The 14,882-nt window shown below is 25.0% G+C and overlaps 3 protein-coding genes across 6 annotated transcripts in view; 1 reads left to right on the forward strand and 2 right to left on the reverse strand.

The window, feature by feature from the left end:
- Positions 1-4,234, reverse strand: part of LOC113559306 (E3 ubiquitin-protein ligase RNF19A-like) — a 30,230-nt gene extending 25,996 nt beyond the window's left edge. For 2 of the 3 annotated variants that reach the window (XM_026964980.2, XM_026964982.2), the window contains exon 1: positions 3,773-4,234. In XM_026964980.2, the coding sequence (XP_026820781.1) occupies positions 3,773-3,797 (25 nt within the window). In that variant the 5' untranslated portion in view covers positions 3,798-4,234. The remainder of the gene's footprint in view (positions 1-3,772) is intronic. The other variant, XM_026964981.2, reaches the window with a different exon arrangement.
- Positions 4,235-6,644: 2,410 nt separating this feature from the next.
- On the forward strand, positions 6,645-9,761 carry LOC113558422 (pyrroline-5-carboxylate reductase). 2 transcript variants are annotated; one of them, XM_026963879.1, is made up of 8 exons: positions 6,645-6,774; positions 6,840-7,114; positions 7,452-7,547; positions 7,646-7,797; positions 8,231-8,306; positions 9,107-9,258; positions 9,352-9,563; positions 9,634-9,761. In XM_026963879.1, the coding sequence occupies exons 2-8, from the start codon at positions 7,015-7,017 to the stop codon at positions 9,698-9,700; spliced, it is 855 nt and encodes a 284-aa protein (XP_026819680.1). In that variant the 5' UTR covers positions 6,645-6,774; positions 6,840-7,014; the 3' UTR covers positions 9,701-9,761. The 2 variants fall into 2 exon arrangements, with proteins under 2 accessions (XP_026819680.1, XP_026819679.1); XM_026963878.2 differs by having other exon boundaries at positions 6,740-7,114.
- On the reverse strand, positions 9,752-14,079 carry LOC113558421 (pre-mRNA-splicing factor 18). The gene is made up of 5 exons (XM_026963877.1): positions 14,003-14,079; positions 13,740-13,822; positions 13,519-13,639; positions 10,582-10,754; positions 9,752-10,514 (listed from the first exon to the last, which is right to left on the reverse strand). Exons 2-5 carry the CDS (start codon positions 13,800-13,802, stop codon positions 9,846-9,848), a joined length of 1,026 nt encoding a protein of 341 aa, XP_026819678.1. The 5' UTR covers positions 13,803-13,822; positions 14,003-14,079; the 3' UTR covers positions 9,752-9,845.
- Between the last annotated feature and the right edge of the window lie 803 nt (positions 14,080-14,882).

Raw genomic sequence — 14,882 nt, forward strand, 5'->3', positions numbered from 1 at the left:
TCTATCAACAAACACCACTAAATAGCAGACATTTTTTGAGAAACGGGGACATTTTCATTACTTTTCTATAGGAAAACTTCTAAATACCAGACACTTTTATGGCATTTTAACTTTTGATTTTTATCAGTTCTAACGTAACTTTGTGAGATTAGAAAATGTACTAACATACGAAATGACTTCACGTCAAAATACGAAACAATTTAAAGTAGCTGATTGTTTTAATATATGTTAGTTTTTAATTTTTATATTATCAATTTTTTTTTTTATCTTTTTACCTTCACATTTTTAAAAATACATTAAAATAGATAATAATTAAAATTAAAATAAATCAAATTTATTATGTACCTATGTATATAATATGTATAAATAACTTTAAATAAATAAATACATTTTTTAATTATAATTTGTATTTTTTATTTCTCTAATATTATATTTCTCTCTCTAAATACCAGACACCTCCAAATAGCAGACAAAATTTTATCAACCGAGGGTGTCCAGTATTTAGAGGTTACTCGGTATTTACATACAGTATTCTTTCGATTATCTGCGGTATTCCACAGAACCAATCATGTAAGTATAAAAAATAACATGACAACTTTTTGTTGAAAAAATTTCAAGTGCATATGAAAAAGAAATGTTTTAAAACAAAAAAACAACTTGTTACCTATTGATTTTTTGTAAAAAAAAGTAAATAATATAAATATTATACATCATATTATATTATGAATTTTTAAATAAAAATAAAAGATGTTCTCATTTAATATCTCCTTAAATACTATATAATGTTCCAAGATTTAATTGTAATTTTTTAATAATATAATCATTGAATTTTTAATTCAATTTGAATTTAGTGAATTATCCGCAAAATTCACTTATTCACTTATTTTTTATTTTTATCAATAACAATCTTGGTTCATACTTGGTTTTTTAATGTATTTATCAGACCTAAAGAAGACCTCAATAAACCTGGACTTTATGTACAAGAAAAATACAAAAAATTAATAGACCAATTCTTAATCAACAGCTAATTTCTTTTTAGAAAATTGTCTTGGCAGTTTTAAATGTAATAGATTACAGTAATTATGTAATCATATCAAAATTTGGATCTATAAAAAACATCACGTTTGCTTAGTTAAACTAAGTCATAATAGTAAACAAAAATGTGACCGTTTTTCATACTCATACCATATGAAATAAAAATAATCTAAATGAATGTAGTCTAAGACATATTTGATAAATTGGGTGGTAAGGAATTTAATAAATTAAGACACTACATTGCAAAAATTGCATATACTAGCATAACAAACTAATGAATAATGTTTATTAGAATACAACTAGGATTAAAATATTCATAAAATATCAATATTTTAATTTCTTTGTACTAAATGTTTTATTACTATTTATTAGGATTTAAACTAGACATTATAAATTAATAGAGCTTAGGTTTTTATGAAGTTGCATACTTGTTTCTATTAATCAAATTGAATACTAACCTAGATACAACTTTGTTTTATGTCCAACTGTATAAAATAATACCATTTTTATTTGGCATATAATTGTATTATTTTTTAAGCAGCATTATGTTTAAACAATAATCATAATTGATAAATCAATAGTCAATGACTTATGTGAATAGATAAAAATAAAGAGATCTCTCAGAAAAAAGGATTTAAAATATAAATTCAAAAATTAATAGATTTTGTAATTTTAATTATTGATTTTTTATAGAGAAATTTATTTTTTGTTAATTTTTAAATTAAATATTATAATAGTATATATTTTTATTGTATTAAACTAAAAATACATATTATTAGATTTTTAATACAATGTTGTCCATTTATATATTTTTGTGCATAAATACATACTTATTAATGTAATTTAAGGTACATTAACATTCAAGCACTTTTAATATAAGTAAATAAAAATTTCAAATTCATCAATTTGCTAAGCATATAGGGACATGTAAAATCAACATTGAGAATGACTAATGAAAATACGGGTGAAACTATATGCAAAATTATATAATTTTTAAATTTATTAGATAATACAAGATAGATTGCCAAGTCAAAGTTCAAGTATTCAAAGTGAACAATATCCTAAAAATAATTAAATGCCCATACTTTAATTTAGCTAAACAATTGTAAGTAACTTGAAAAATAAAATAATAAACTATATAGAGTATTTTAAATGTATTTAGATCTAATAAAAATTCAAAGAAAATGTTGTATTTAATTTTAGTATATGATCAACTCATGGTGCAAATTTTAATAAAATACGAATACCTATACCAATGTACTGAATTATAGAGTCAAAGACATAACCATTTAAAGAAGTTTTATTATGTACTTGTACCTTACATAAACTATACAGTCTTTGAATAGGAAGCTCATATTTCAGGATGATAATATTCTTTGTATTTTTAAAATGTCTGTAAATAAGTTACCAAGTTTAAAATAAAAAATAAATATATATTTAATAGGCAATAAAACCATATGTAAAATGTAAGTGTTTCTATGATTTTTTAAGCTCATTCTAGTTACGTACATAAAATACTCATATCTAAAAAAAATGTATTTATAATAACAAATGAAATATAATTTAATAGCTTTAATGAAAACTAAAATAAGATACCTCAATAGTACATTGAACAATAATAACAAATTACCTAGTATAACAATCAGTCAAAATTCTAAAATGGGTCACATATGATACAAAGTAATTTTAATTAAGAAGAACAACAATTTAAAACAGCAGTTCTCAAACTGTGACTACGTGGTAGTATGTGGAGGGCCATGTTTTGATAATAAACACATTCAATTATTTAATTCATATCTTTTTTAAAAAACTTATAAATAAAAAATAATTATACTATAGTAGTAGTATTTTACTGCTTTATTATTTAAAATAAATGTATTTAACCGTACAATTTGGAATTTGGATTGTTCTATTTTTAGTTATTAATAGTATACGACTGATTGATAATATATCTAAGTATTATGTAAAAAAAAAAGTTTGAGAACCGTTGATTTAAAACATTAAAATTAACATTTAAAGTTAAATAATCAGTGATAGGTAAGTACATCAAGCAACTCACTGTCGAAATTATTAAACATACTAACAAAATATAATCATTATACATTCATAATTATTAACATATTTATTGTTCATAATAAAAATTCTACAACTAACCTCCTAAATTACAAATATAATGATTTTAATAATACATTATTTAAAGACTATATACATCAAATTGTAACAATATAAGATGTATTTATTATAAGTACCTAAATGTTATTGTTTTATTTATTTCTTAGATATGAAAAAAACAAATAACAGTTCCAAAATTTGCTTACTATTTTTGATTGTTTACAAATACATGAAAAACAAATAGTACTTTAATGTATTTTTTCTTAGTTATAAACTTTTTTTTAATTAATAAGAACTTCATCGATCATGGTCATGACATACACATTATTCCTAACCCAAAACACATGCTAAATAAATTATATAGATAGATTAAATCAATAGATTTGTACCTACTAAAAACTGTATCAAATGTTCCTAAAATTGCACAACTCATATTGAAAAATGCATATGTTAACTTAATTTAAATTGAATAAGACAAAAGAAAACCATGAATTATTTGCAATATACAATTATGTAAACTGTACAAATACGTTTAATACCAATAAACAATTATATTAATTTGATATTCAATAATAAATAAAAATGTTAAAAACTTAATATCATCAAAATGAAAGTATAAACTTACCAGCATTCATTGACACAGATTTCATATAGCGTATCGAAATATGTGTGCTTCGCCAGAGGCGTAATAACAGATGCTGCCCGAGATCAACACGATCTTTATAATTTTAAGACAACTGATAATTTAATAATTTTAAACAATATCATAATTTTGTACGATAATATAGCAGGTATGTTTAAAATACTGGAACATTTCAATGAGCAATTTCGGTTCAATCGATTACCAACTATTTAAAAATTCACTATTTGGCGTAATAATATTTGGACCGAATAAATAAACACTCCGATAAAACGTTGATAATAAAAAAATAATACCTATCATAATAAAAATAATATATATTTAAAATATTATTACATATTTATTCTTAGTTTGCTTAGTTATTTTAGTGTGAGTAAATTTCTCTACATTACTTAGTATTAGTATTTACAAAGATTACAACAACTGTAACTAACAACTCATCTACTCTAAGTGAGATAAACAAGAACTGAGAAGAAAAACAAAAAGTTTTTTCGACTTTCTAAAATATAGTAATAATAATAATAATAATAACACACTTGGAGATAGGCTATAACGGGATACTGGGAAGGAGAAATTGGTCACGTCTGGTGTACTGAGTGGTGTCTGGTGCCCGATTGGTCTATTATTACGTCACGGATCGTGGAAAAGTCGACGAACCCATGGAAAATATATATAATTTAAGAAAAAACTGATAATAATACCACAGTCTAAATTTTTAATCTGTGATAATAATAATCAAAATAAACTCTATGAATAAACTAAAGAGTTAATAAAGTGATAACGTAATGGACTAAAATAAATATAGATATAAGGAATGGTCCATGACAAAATACGTAAATTATATGAAATTTTATAATTTATAATTCATTTTGTATTTTATGTCTTGTGGCATATTGGCAAAGTACGACTGCAAACATCAATGCTCACCATGGTGACATTCATTAACGCGACCAGTTTTCGAATTTCATTTTTTTTCACGACCACTTCTATCGGTTTTACGTTTATAATATATATTAAAATTATTTATGAGTTATATTCACAATAATAAATAAAAAAATATTACTGCGTCCGTACGCTAGCATATAATACGACGTGGGACGTACTACTCGTTCTCTGGTATAATATAAAATAAATACCATGATTATTGATTAAATAGATCTATTATCTATTCAATTATGATGAATATTATGAATTATAATGTTTAAAACGTTTTTATCATAATCTGTTGTAAGATAATATCATATAGTTCAATGGTTGTCACTAGTCTACTTGTCAGTCATTTACAGCGACGAGTAACGGCAGCGATCGACCAATCACGGCGTAGCTGATCACACCACCAACTTGCTGTTCTATCATAGACATGACAGGTCTGACCTGACTAAAGACATTATAGTCTGTTGTCTGTAGCATGACAAAATGTTGTCATGGTCTGTGTAGTACTGTAGTACTATACCCAGTGTGCCCGGCGGTAGATTTATTAGGTTACATAATAGGCTGCCTATTATAGGCTCAACTGAAGATATTATAATATCTTTAACCACGGTAATCGGGTAATAGTACCATCGTCAATAGGTATGCCGTATGCGTGCTCTATAGTCTGTGCCCATGTGGCATGCGGGCATAATTTGACTTGTTTGGTTTTCTCAAATGGATATTCTTTAATAATCCATAATAATACGGTTGATCAATGAACGTTGGTCGTTGTTCAAGCCGTTTAAGGTGTACCGTTTATTTAACATTGGCGCTTAACTGACATTTCTGAAGCGAAATCCAAAATTGTTGTCTATTTGACTTCTAACTGCTATATTACACGCTATCAAGTATCAGTCATCAATTATATTATATATAACACCTTATTTAACATTATTAGGCCCTAGAACTCACCTGTACCCACCCACCCATTTAAGAAGTGAAGCAATTGCTTCGCGTGACAATGAGTTCGGTGCCACTCTATAGCAGATAAATAATAAGTTTTTTTATTTGTAATTTACCTTGGTATTATTATCAGCAAGTCAGCGACCTTTTTTCAAAATTTTGTTTTTAAATGATAGATTTTTGAAATATTAAAAAAAAGAAATTGCATTCAATAAAACTATACCTACATATTAATCTACATTCTTCACGTACAAAAACATTACAAAATCAACAAGACACTAAAAATGATTTAAAAAAGTATTTGAAAATATAGTCATTAAAGAGAAAAAAATTGTTGACCGATATAATTAAACCGTGCATAATAGTTATTAGTATACTAATAAAGTAATAACTAATGCCAGGTTGCATCTTACCTACTTGAACTATCGCTTAACTTTTAAGCAGAATATTTTTCAGAGTATTTTGATACGTAAAAATCGAAGTTCAAACGAGTAGTTTGTGAGTTATAACTTATAAGTAGGTATTTAAAGTTTAGTGGAACTAGGGTGGTACAGGGATGTCCCTATATAATGTTGGTCTACTACTCTGTTCTCCTAAAATTTAAATACTTTAAGTTCTAACATAAAAACTACTCGTCCAAATTTCGATTTCTATGTATCGAAATATTCTACTTCAGAATATGAAATTAAAATTTGTTATGATATTGTCATTCAAAAAAGTAAAACAATTATAACGATAAAAAATATAATTAATATAATACACATTACACAATTTTTTTTTTAATTTTTCGACTGGAAATCGTGTAAAAAAAATATTTATTTTATAAAAACGTTAATAGATTTTAAAATAGTGCTCAATAATAAAACAATCACTATTTATTATCCAAGTATATTAATATAATTTTAGGGTTGCAATGGTAGCATGGTCAAATGCGTTATCAGTAACTGATTAATGATTATCCATATAATAGAGCTGTTAAGTAATTGTTAAATTATAATTTATGAGTGTTTAATTAATACCTACTTAGTTCGTCTATCCAATAACCATCCTCAAATTATTATGTTTATTCATCCATTGATTATAAATTAACATCATTTATTATGTTATACTAGGTATTTTTTATTCAGTATTCAATATTTATTTAATCACTGGTTTTTCATACCTTTTTTATTTCTAGTTACAAAAGCCACAGTTCATAGTTATCACTCTTCAGTTATTATTAGAGACTAGAGTTCCTACATTACATTAAACATTTTATGTTTTCATTCATAGACTAAGCATAGTTTTTGTTGTTCTATCAATAATTTAATAAAATTTTTAATTTTAAAAGTCTAAATATTTCTGTTAAAACAATGTCTAAGTTCAACTATGACCCACATAAAATATATGAAATCGGTTTCATTGGGTCAGGAAATATGGCTCAAGCCATTGGACTTGCTTTTATCAAAAAAGGTAAATTTATTAAATAGTTTTAGTTAGCTTTCAAAATAAAAAATTGTTACCACATAATATATAAATTATGTAGAAATATATTTCAATTGGTTTTTCATTTAGTTAATTACCTATATGACCAAATATATTCAATTTTCGTCAATTATGGTACATATTTTTTTCATAATATATGATAGTCTACTTATAGGTTAATTTTATTTTCTGCGGGATTTCAAAATAATTAAAAGTCTAATATTTTAGCTTGTAATAATATCAAAAAAATATTGGTCATTTATTATATTGTTTTATATTAATACTAAAATTAATATAATGTCTTATTTTAATTATTTTTAAAAAGGTATATGTAAAGCTGAAAATTTAATTGTATCATCGCCTTCGGAAACTAATAAAAAAGTATGGAGAGATATTGGTGCAGCTGTAACAACTGATAATAGTAGGTTTAAAGCAATGGCAATAATAGTATTAAATACTTTGTTTATGATGTTTAGATGTGCATTGAATAATTTGGCTCTTTGTCTATCTATTTTTCAGATGACGTGTTTTGTAATACTAAAATAGTGTTTTTAGCAATAAAACCCCAATATTTTCCTAAGGTTGTATCAGAATTATTTATAAAAGCTTTGGGTTCCTTAGAAATTTTAATTTCAATTATGGCTGGAATACCACTAAATACATTACAAGAGGTAAGAAATTTCAATTAAAATTAAAAATATTAAAAATATTGTTCCTTTTTTTTTTAAACACTGAAGATTTTTTTAGAGTATTCAATACATAAATATCATAATTCCGAAAAGTAGTTTATGAGTTATAACTTTATATTTAAAGTTTTAATGAGCAGAATGGCATAGTATGGAGATACCTTAAACAATGTTTATCTATTACTCTGCTTACCTAAATTTAAAATGTATATCTCATAAACAATAACCAAAATTTAAAAATATTTTTACTATAATTTTTTACTTTTTTGAAATTATGATAAAAAATATTTTTAAATTTTTAATTAATTTTTAAATAGCGAGTTGTTTGTGATAAAACAATCACCTTTTATATCGAACATGATATAATATAGTCTTAGTTATCTTTAAATGAGTGTATAATTTAATTTTTATATTTTAGGCATTCATGTTAGAACCTAGCGTTATATTCAAAGTTATGCCAAATACACCTAGTTTAATCGGAGAAGGATTTTCAGGTTTATTTAAATACATTTATATAAAATAAGAACTTTATTATACATAGTGGATTCCGCTTAAAGTGGGCACGTTGGGACCAACCCTGTTTGTCCACATTAAGAGTTTGCTCATAAAAACCAAAATTGGTTAAAAAAAAAAGAATTATAATATCAAAAAAAGTCAACAAAATCCCTTTCTGCATGAATTTTTATTTTTCCCGATAAAAATGTACTTATAGTAAAAAACACCAGGAGAGTGGGAAAAATATTTAAAAAATATTCAAGTGAAACTACCCTTAAAAGTTGATTAAGGATTAATTTTTGGCACATAATTAGGTTTTGATATATATTTGAATATTTCAATAAGTATTATTGAAAGCATCGGTTCAGAATAAATACTTCAAGTAGTTCAATTGAACTGCTACTTAAAATTTCTTGATAGTTAAAAAGATTATAATTAAAAACTAAAAATAAAATTATTTCTTTATTGCATATACATTTTTCTTTTTAAATTAGTATAGCCATATGTAGAAAAATGTTTAGAGGTAGGATAATATATAGGATGGATGGGACATTCAAGTTATTTGAGCTGCCAATTTAAATTTCATTCAGCACCACTGTAGTTTGAAGGTGCTTTTATTTATCATTATTACAATAAAATTAAACTAAGTTTGAATACCTAAATAATATAATTTAAAATACTACATTGATTATTTTTAATAACAAATTATATTTAATTTATAATATAGATTTAACTATTAATCAATTATCATTATTATGTACAATTTAAAATTTTATCTGTTATTAATATATATTTTTAGCAATTTCTCATTTAAATGAAGCTAAATTGGAGGAAATTGCAGTGACTTTGCCAAAAGTTAAATTGTTAATGAGTGCTGTTGGCGGTGTAGAAGTTATACCAGAATCATTAATGAATGCAGCTGGAGCAATTTCGGGTTCTGGTCCTGCTTATGTAAGTATTGTAAATTATAAAACATGTTTGTATAATATATGATTTAATTATTGTTAAACTAATAAATTATATAAATTAAATATAATTGTTTAGGCGTTTCTTATAATTGAAGCATTGGCTGATGGTGGTGTAAAACAAGGTCTTCCACGTGACTTAGCTGTACGTTTAGCAGCTAGTGCTATGGTAGGAGGAAGTCGTATGGTTTTAGAAACCGGAAAACATACTGGCCAACTAAAGGATATGGTAACATCTGCTGGAGGGTCAACAATTGCAGCTTTACATGCTTTAGAAAAAGGAGGCGTTAGGTAAGTTTAATATTATCCAATTGATTATTATTTCATAATAAACAATTATTAATTTTAATGCTTCATATAGATTTGCCATGATGGATGCAGTTGAAGCAGCTACCAATAGATCAAAGGAAATGGGAGAAAAAAAATAATAGTTAAAGTTGCATTTTATCTTTTTATAATTTGTAATTTAATTATAATAGTTAACTGTTTCATTAGTTTTATTTTATAAATCATCGTAAGTCAATATAATACAGTGTATGAATAATATTTTCATGTTTTGATAGTATTAATATTTTATGTATCTGGGGCATATTCAACACATCTTGATGGATCAGTTGGAAAAAATTGTTGACATTTTGTCATTAAACGTTTCAAGGCCTGAATGTATTTCCTTTGTGTTTCATCATTTAATACGTGTGCTACATTTTTTGAAAAAATCTTTTCTCGACCCGTACGAGCATGAATACCAACCATAGTAACGCCAATTGGCCATGGGGCATTGCCAATAGCCATTTCTAAATATGCATCACTAGCTCTTAAATAATCTTTTTCCAACATGTGTTTTGTAATAAGTGTTAGACTATCCAAAATGTCATCAGGTAAGCTACTGTTTTTTAGTTTTCTTAGTAATGGTTTCAAGTAAATTTGGGTTTGATTGTAAGTAGCTAATGCTAACTTTCCTTTTGTACTAGATTTTTCTTTGACTGATCTAGCATTAAGCTGAACCTCCCACATTTTCAATAATAGTTGTAAAAGCTGTAGAATAATTTCCATATCTTGGGATCGATCACGTCTTCTTCCTAAAATGCCAGCTTTAGATTGAATAGTTTCATAAGTTGCCATTGCTTCTTCCATGCTTTCCAACTCCGTATAAGTCTTTTCAGGTGCCTTATTGGTCATCAGCTTATCTAAATAGTCTTGATCAACTTTCTCTAATGCTTCTTGAAAATCATTTCTGAAGCCCTAAAACGTGACATATTTTGTATAAAAATATAGAAATAATTAATAAAATCAGAAATTGAAGTCAAACCTTATTTGACTCTGGTTCAGCAAGTTCACTTCTACGTAGTCTTTTAAAAGAATCAAGTTCTGATTCTCCAAACAATGTAATAGGTTCACCACGATCTCTCAACCTTCGTATTACTTCTTTTCTTGACAATGTGTGTTTTTCGGATGTAGTACTATTATTTTCATCGCCACTACCTAATAATTAATTTTAAATAATTAAATAATATAATATAGTCTACAGTACAATAATATCTGAACATAAAATGTCAAGAGTAAAAATATCTAGAAAACAATTACAGAAATAAAGAATATCTATAGTGAAATTGATCAAAATCAACAATATTAGCAGTAAAATTGTTAAAATTAAAAAATATAAATTATCTTAATATTTTATGAACTTCCCACGTTTTACAGATTGGAAAACACTGTCTTAGGTAAGTGCACAAAAGTGTTAAATACCTATCTCACAATTTATAAAATATTTGTACTATAAATACAATTTAGTTACTTGGTCGTCTAGTAAATTAAGGACAATGAAAAGATAATACTAATTAAATAACAACAATATTATACTACATTAAAATATTAAAAATACTTAAGGATTTTATTATATGAATTTAAATTAAAATAATTAATTTTCAAACTTCCGTAAACTTATAAAGATGGAAAATAACTTATTAATTTAATAATTTATTTTATATAATAAAAAATTATTAATTTCTATAATTTCGGCCCGTTGGAATAAAGTCTATTGACGTGTATACGCATTAACGGTGTTTAAAGTCTTAATCAATAAATACTGAGTTCGAAGAAATCTATAAAAATAGTTATTGGGTATCAAATATTTCTGATGTTCAAACAATTTTTATTATTATTATTTTAATATTTTGTGGTGGTAACTGATTAGCACTGGGATATATAATAACAAAAATAACCAAAATTCAACTGACAATTTAATGATAAAAATAATAAACATACTGAACTCTGAATATTAACAGTTGGTATTACATTATATAAAATACATTTTTGTGGAATTATTTAAAAAAAAAACAATGTTCTACAACTTACGAGCCTCGGGGCCCCCAGAAATTAGGAGCCAAGTGTTCAATTTGCACTTGCGAAAATCAGGGGCTGTCTTAGACAATAGTTTTCTACTTATATCATTATTATAACATTAGTAAACTTTGTCAAACACTGTATAACACCTTATACTATATTGTGAAACTTTTGTAAGTATTTATAATTTATAATTGACATTGTACTATAGTTACAGTAGTGTCATGGTAATCCCAAGGAAATTAAGGAAAGTGGTTGGATTACATATGACTTTATTACAAAATTGTCTTGCAATTTAAACTTAATTTTTTTTATTTATTCATTTGTTTGTAAACTATTTGAGTACAATAAATATAATAATTAATTAAATTTTTTTGGTTACTGGTTTCTCCAGTTGTAATAATTAATATGATTATTATTTTATTGGTCTACATAAGTATAATAATAAAACGGTGTTAATGTACACTAAAAGCCATACGGATTAGCCTATGTGGCTATGTTTTGATTACTGCGACACTATTGTATTACTTATTACTACGTTATTACAATAACATTATCAAAACACGGTTTTTTACTATCATGTTAAATAGTTATAATTGATATAAGTTAAAATTATCTATTTAAATTGAACATTTAACCTATTATTTTATTAAGATAGAAAATAGCAAAAATTATTAAATTAAATAAAAATAATAATAAGTATAAATGGATATGTATAATGCAGTGTTTCTCAACCAGTGTGTCGCCTGATAAGTCCAAACATGTAGGGGGAACATGATGTTGAAAAGATCTTCTCTACATCAAGCGCGGGAAGTACTAATATTAAATGCACAAACTCTATTGACACTATATTTACAAAAATTAATAGGTATTATTCTTATTTTTTTTTATTGTGCGTAACAAAGTATGAACATTTTTAATAGTGTGTTGCCATAATACAAGGTTGAGAAACACTGGTATAATGTATATACTAAGCTACCTAAAATGGCTACAACTGGAAAAACTGGAATTTTCAGTTATTGAAAAAATTAATTTTTTTATATTGTTATAGTTTAAAAACAAATTACTGAAAAAATTTTTCATTTTAAGTTGCGATGAATGTATTAGTTTTATAATGATTTGTGTGTACACAATAAGTAGTCAATAAATTGCTTCAATTTTTTACTATGAAGGTGGCTTTGAATGATAAAATTGGATCTATTTTATACTTTGTAGTTTAAAGAGTTCAAAATTAATAATTCTAAGTACATTTTTTGTATTATTGGGAAAATTAAAGAAAAACAGGAAATTTTAAGAAAATCCAATATTATTATTAAAATAACTGTTTTGTAACAATGATTACTAAAATTTAGACAGTATTCACTTAGAATTGTTTTTTATCATATATAATGGGTTATTATTGAATTCCAATTTAATAAAATCCATTACAGTGATTCACCCTATGGAATGCACTCAATGCCTTGTATTCAGCAGAGCATTATGCACTTGCCTACTTTTTTTTTTAATTTAAATAATTTTGCTGGGGACAGTTTTATTTCAGAATATTTTACCACCGACATTCTTACAATTTTACCCTGGAAATTTTCCTCAGTCATTTTCACTTAAATTTAAATATTATACATCATGTAATACTAATATGATGTATTACTATCTTTTCTAATACAAATAACATAAAAAAGACAAAAAGACAAAGCACTTAATAATAAACTAATAACTATAATATAAGTGATCAACAAAGTTCTCTAAATCATTTTTGCACAATATTTTTAAGATTGTATATTAATTATAATAAAATAAACTAGAATTAAATTGATCTTTCAATAGTTCCATTATTTCAGTTGTAGAGTAAAGTTGCCAAACAACTACATATCATTCAAATATAAATATAAAAATTAATACTAACCTGATGACTGTTTTTCAACTGGATTTTCAAGACCTTCAATTTTTACTGTACTATTTTTTAAGTACTCTTCTCTTTCTTTGTTTAATAAATCAGATCTTTTAAAGAATTTTTTATTTGGATTCTACATAACACAATATAAAAATATGTTAATAAATATCTCAAATACATATTTCTTGAATACAGTATTCTGTACAATCTAAAATATTTTATGTAAATATTACCAGTAAATTAGCATCTTCTAATTGTTTTCTTTTCTTTTCTATTTCTGCTTTTAAAAGATCCATAGTAGAAATCGAAACCTAACCTATGGAATTTAATTCAATATTTTAAAATACATCCACAATTGACTTATAATTAAGACCAAAAAAATGAGAAGTAGGTATCAAGCATGAATATAAATCAAGATTCAAGCTCAAGGTGTATACTGAAGTTTGTAATACTGTGTAAATGTGTAAAAACTATATATTAAGTATTAACTACCTACCTTTATTACTTACTACTTAACTAGTTACTTTAATATAAAATAAAAACATCAAATAGAGATTAGAGATAACACTAAGTAACTCAATGATAATAATTGGAATTATCAACAAAACACTTTACTCATTCCACAGACATATATGTCTACGACTCATTCTCTTAGATCATATCACGGCTGTAGATGCTATATATAGTATCTATAGCCGTGGATCATATACAAAGATCATATTATGATCTATGCTCATTCTTTAACATAAATTCACCTTGGCTGTAATCATAATATATAATTTATATAAGTAATATTCACAGATATATAAATATATATATATATATATATATAGTAATATTGCTCAATGTAATCATAATCACTATATGGATTTCATACAATCAAAAATTTTTTTTATTAATAGAATATTATTTTACAATTTGTTTATTTAATGACGTCTGGGATAACAAATATATTTTTTGAGACAATATTATATATTATGATTATTATAGAAGTTTATTGGAACCATTATAAACGGATTAAAAGATTTTGTAATAGTATGTAAATTTTGAAATTTAATGTTTTACACAATTATATGTAATCAAACACCGAAGCATAATAAATTCGACTCAATTACTCAATTATTGCATATTTAGGGGGAAGGTTGAAGGGGGCAATCGTCCAGGGCGCCAAATTTTAAGTCTCTTAATTATTAAACTAAAAAGGCGCCGTGCTAAAAGTTACATTTTTTAGAGTTTGTTTTTTTAGGAGGAAAAAAAGGCGCCAAAATCGTAAATAGGACTGACTCAAATGTTTTTATAATTTTTCATTCTTCCAAGTTCCATAAAAACGAAATTAACTAATTAGCACATTTGACTGTTTGAATTTTCACATTCGA

Source organism: Rhopalosiphum maidis, chromosome 1, assembly GCF_003676215.2.
Source record: "Rhopalosiphum maidis isolate BTI-1 chromosome 1, ASM367621v3, whole genome shotgun sequence".
NCBI lineage: Eukaryota > Metazoa > Arthropoda > Insecta > Hemiptera > Aphididae > Rhopalosiphum > Rhopalosiphum maidis.

Coding starts and splice junctions, on each gene's coding strand:
- LOC113558422 (XM_026963879.1), top strand. CDS start 7,015: ATGTCTAAGTTCAACTATGACCCACATAAAATATATGAAATCGGTTTC. Junction 7,548..7,645: donor AGCTGTAACAACTGATAATA/GTAGGTTTAAAG, acceptor TCTATTTTTCAG/ATGACGTGTTTTGTAATACT. Junction 7,798..8,230: donor CACTAAATACATTACAAGAG/GTAAGAAATTTC, acceptor TTTATATTTTAG/GCATTCATGTTAGAACCTAG.
- LOC113558421 (XM_026963877.1), bottom strand. CDS start 13,802: ATGGATCTTTTAAAAGCAGAAATAGAAAAGAAAAGAAAACAATTAGAA. Junction 13,640..13,739: donor TAGAAGATGCTAATTTACTG/GTAATATTTACA, acceptor TGTGTTATGTAG/AATCCAAATAAAAAATTCTT. Junction 10,515..10,581: donor CTGAACCAGAGTCAAATAAG/GTTTGACTTCAA, acceptor GTCACGTTTTAG/GGCTTCAGAAATGATTTTCA.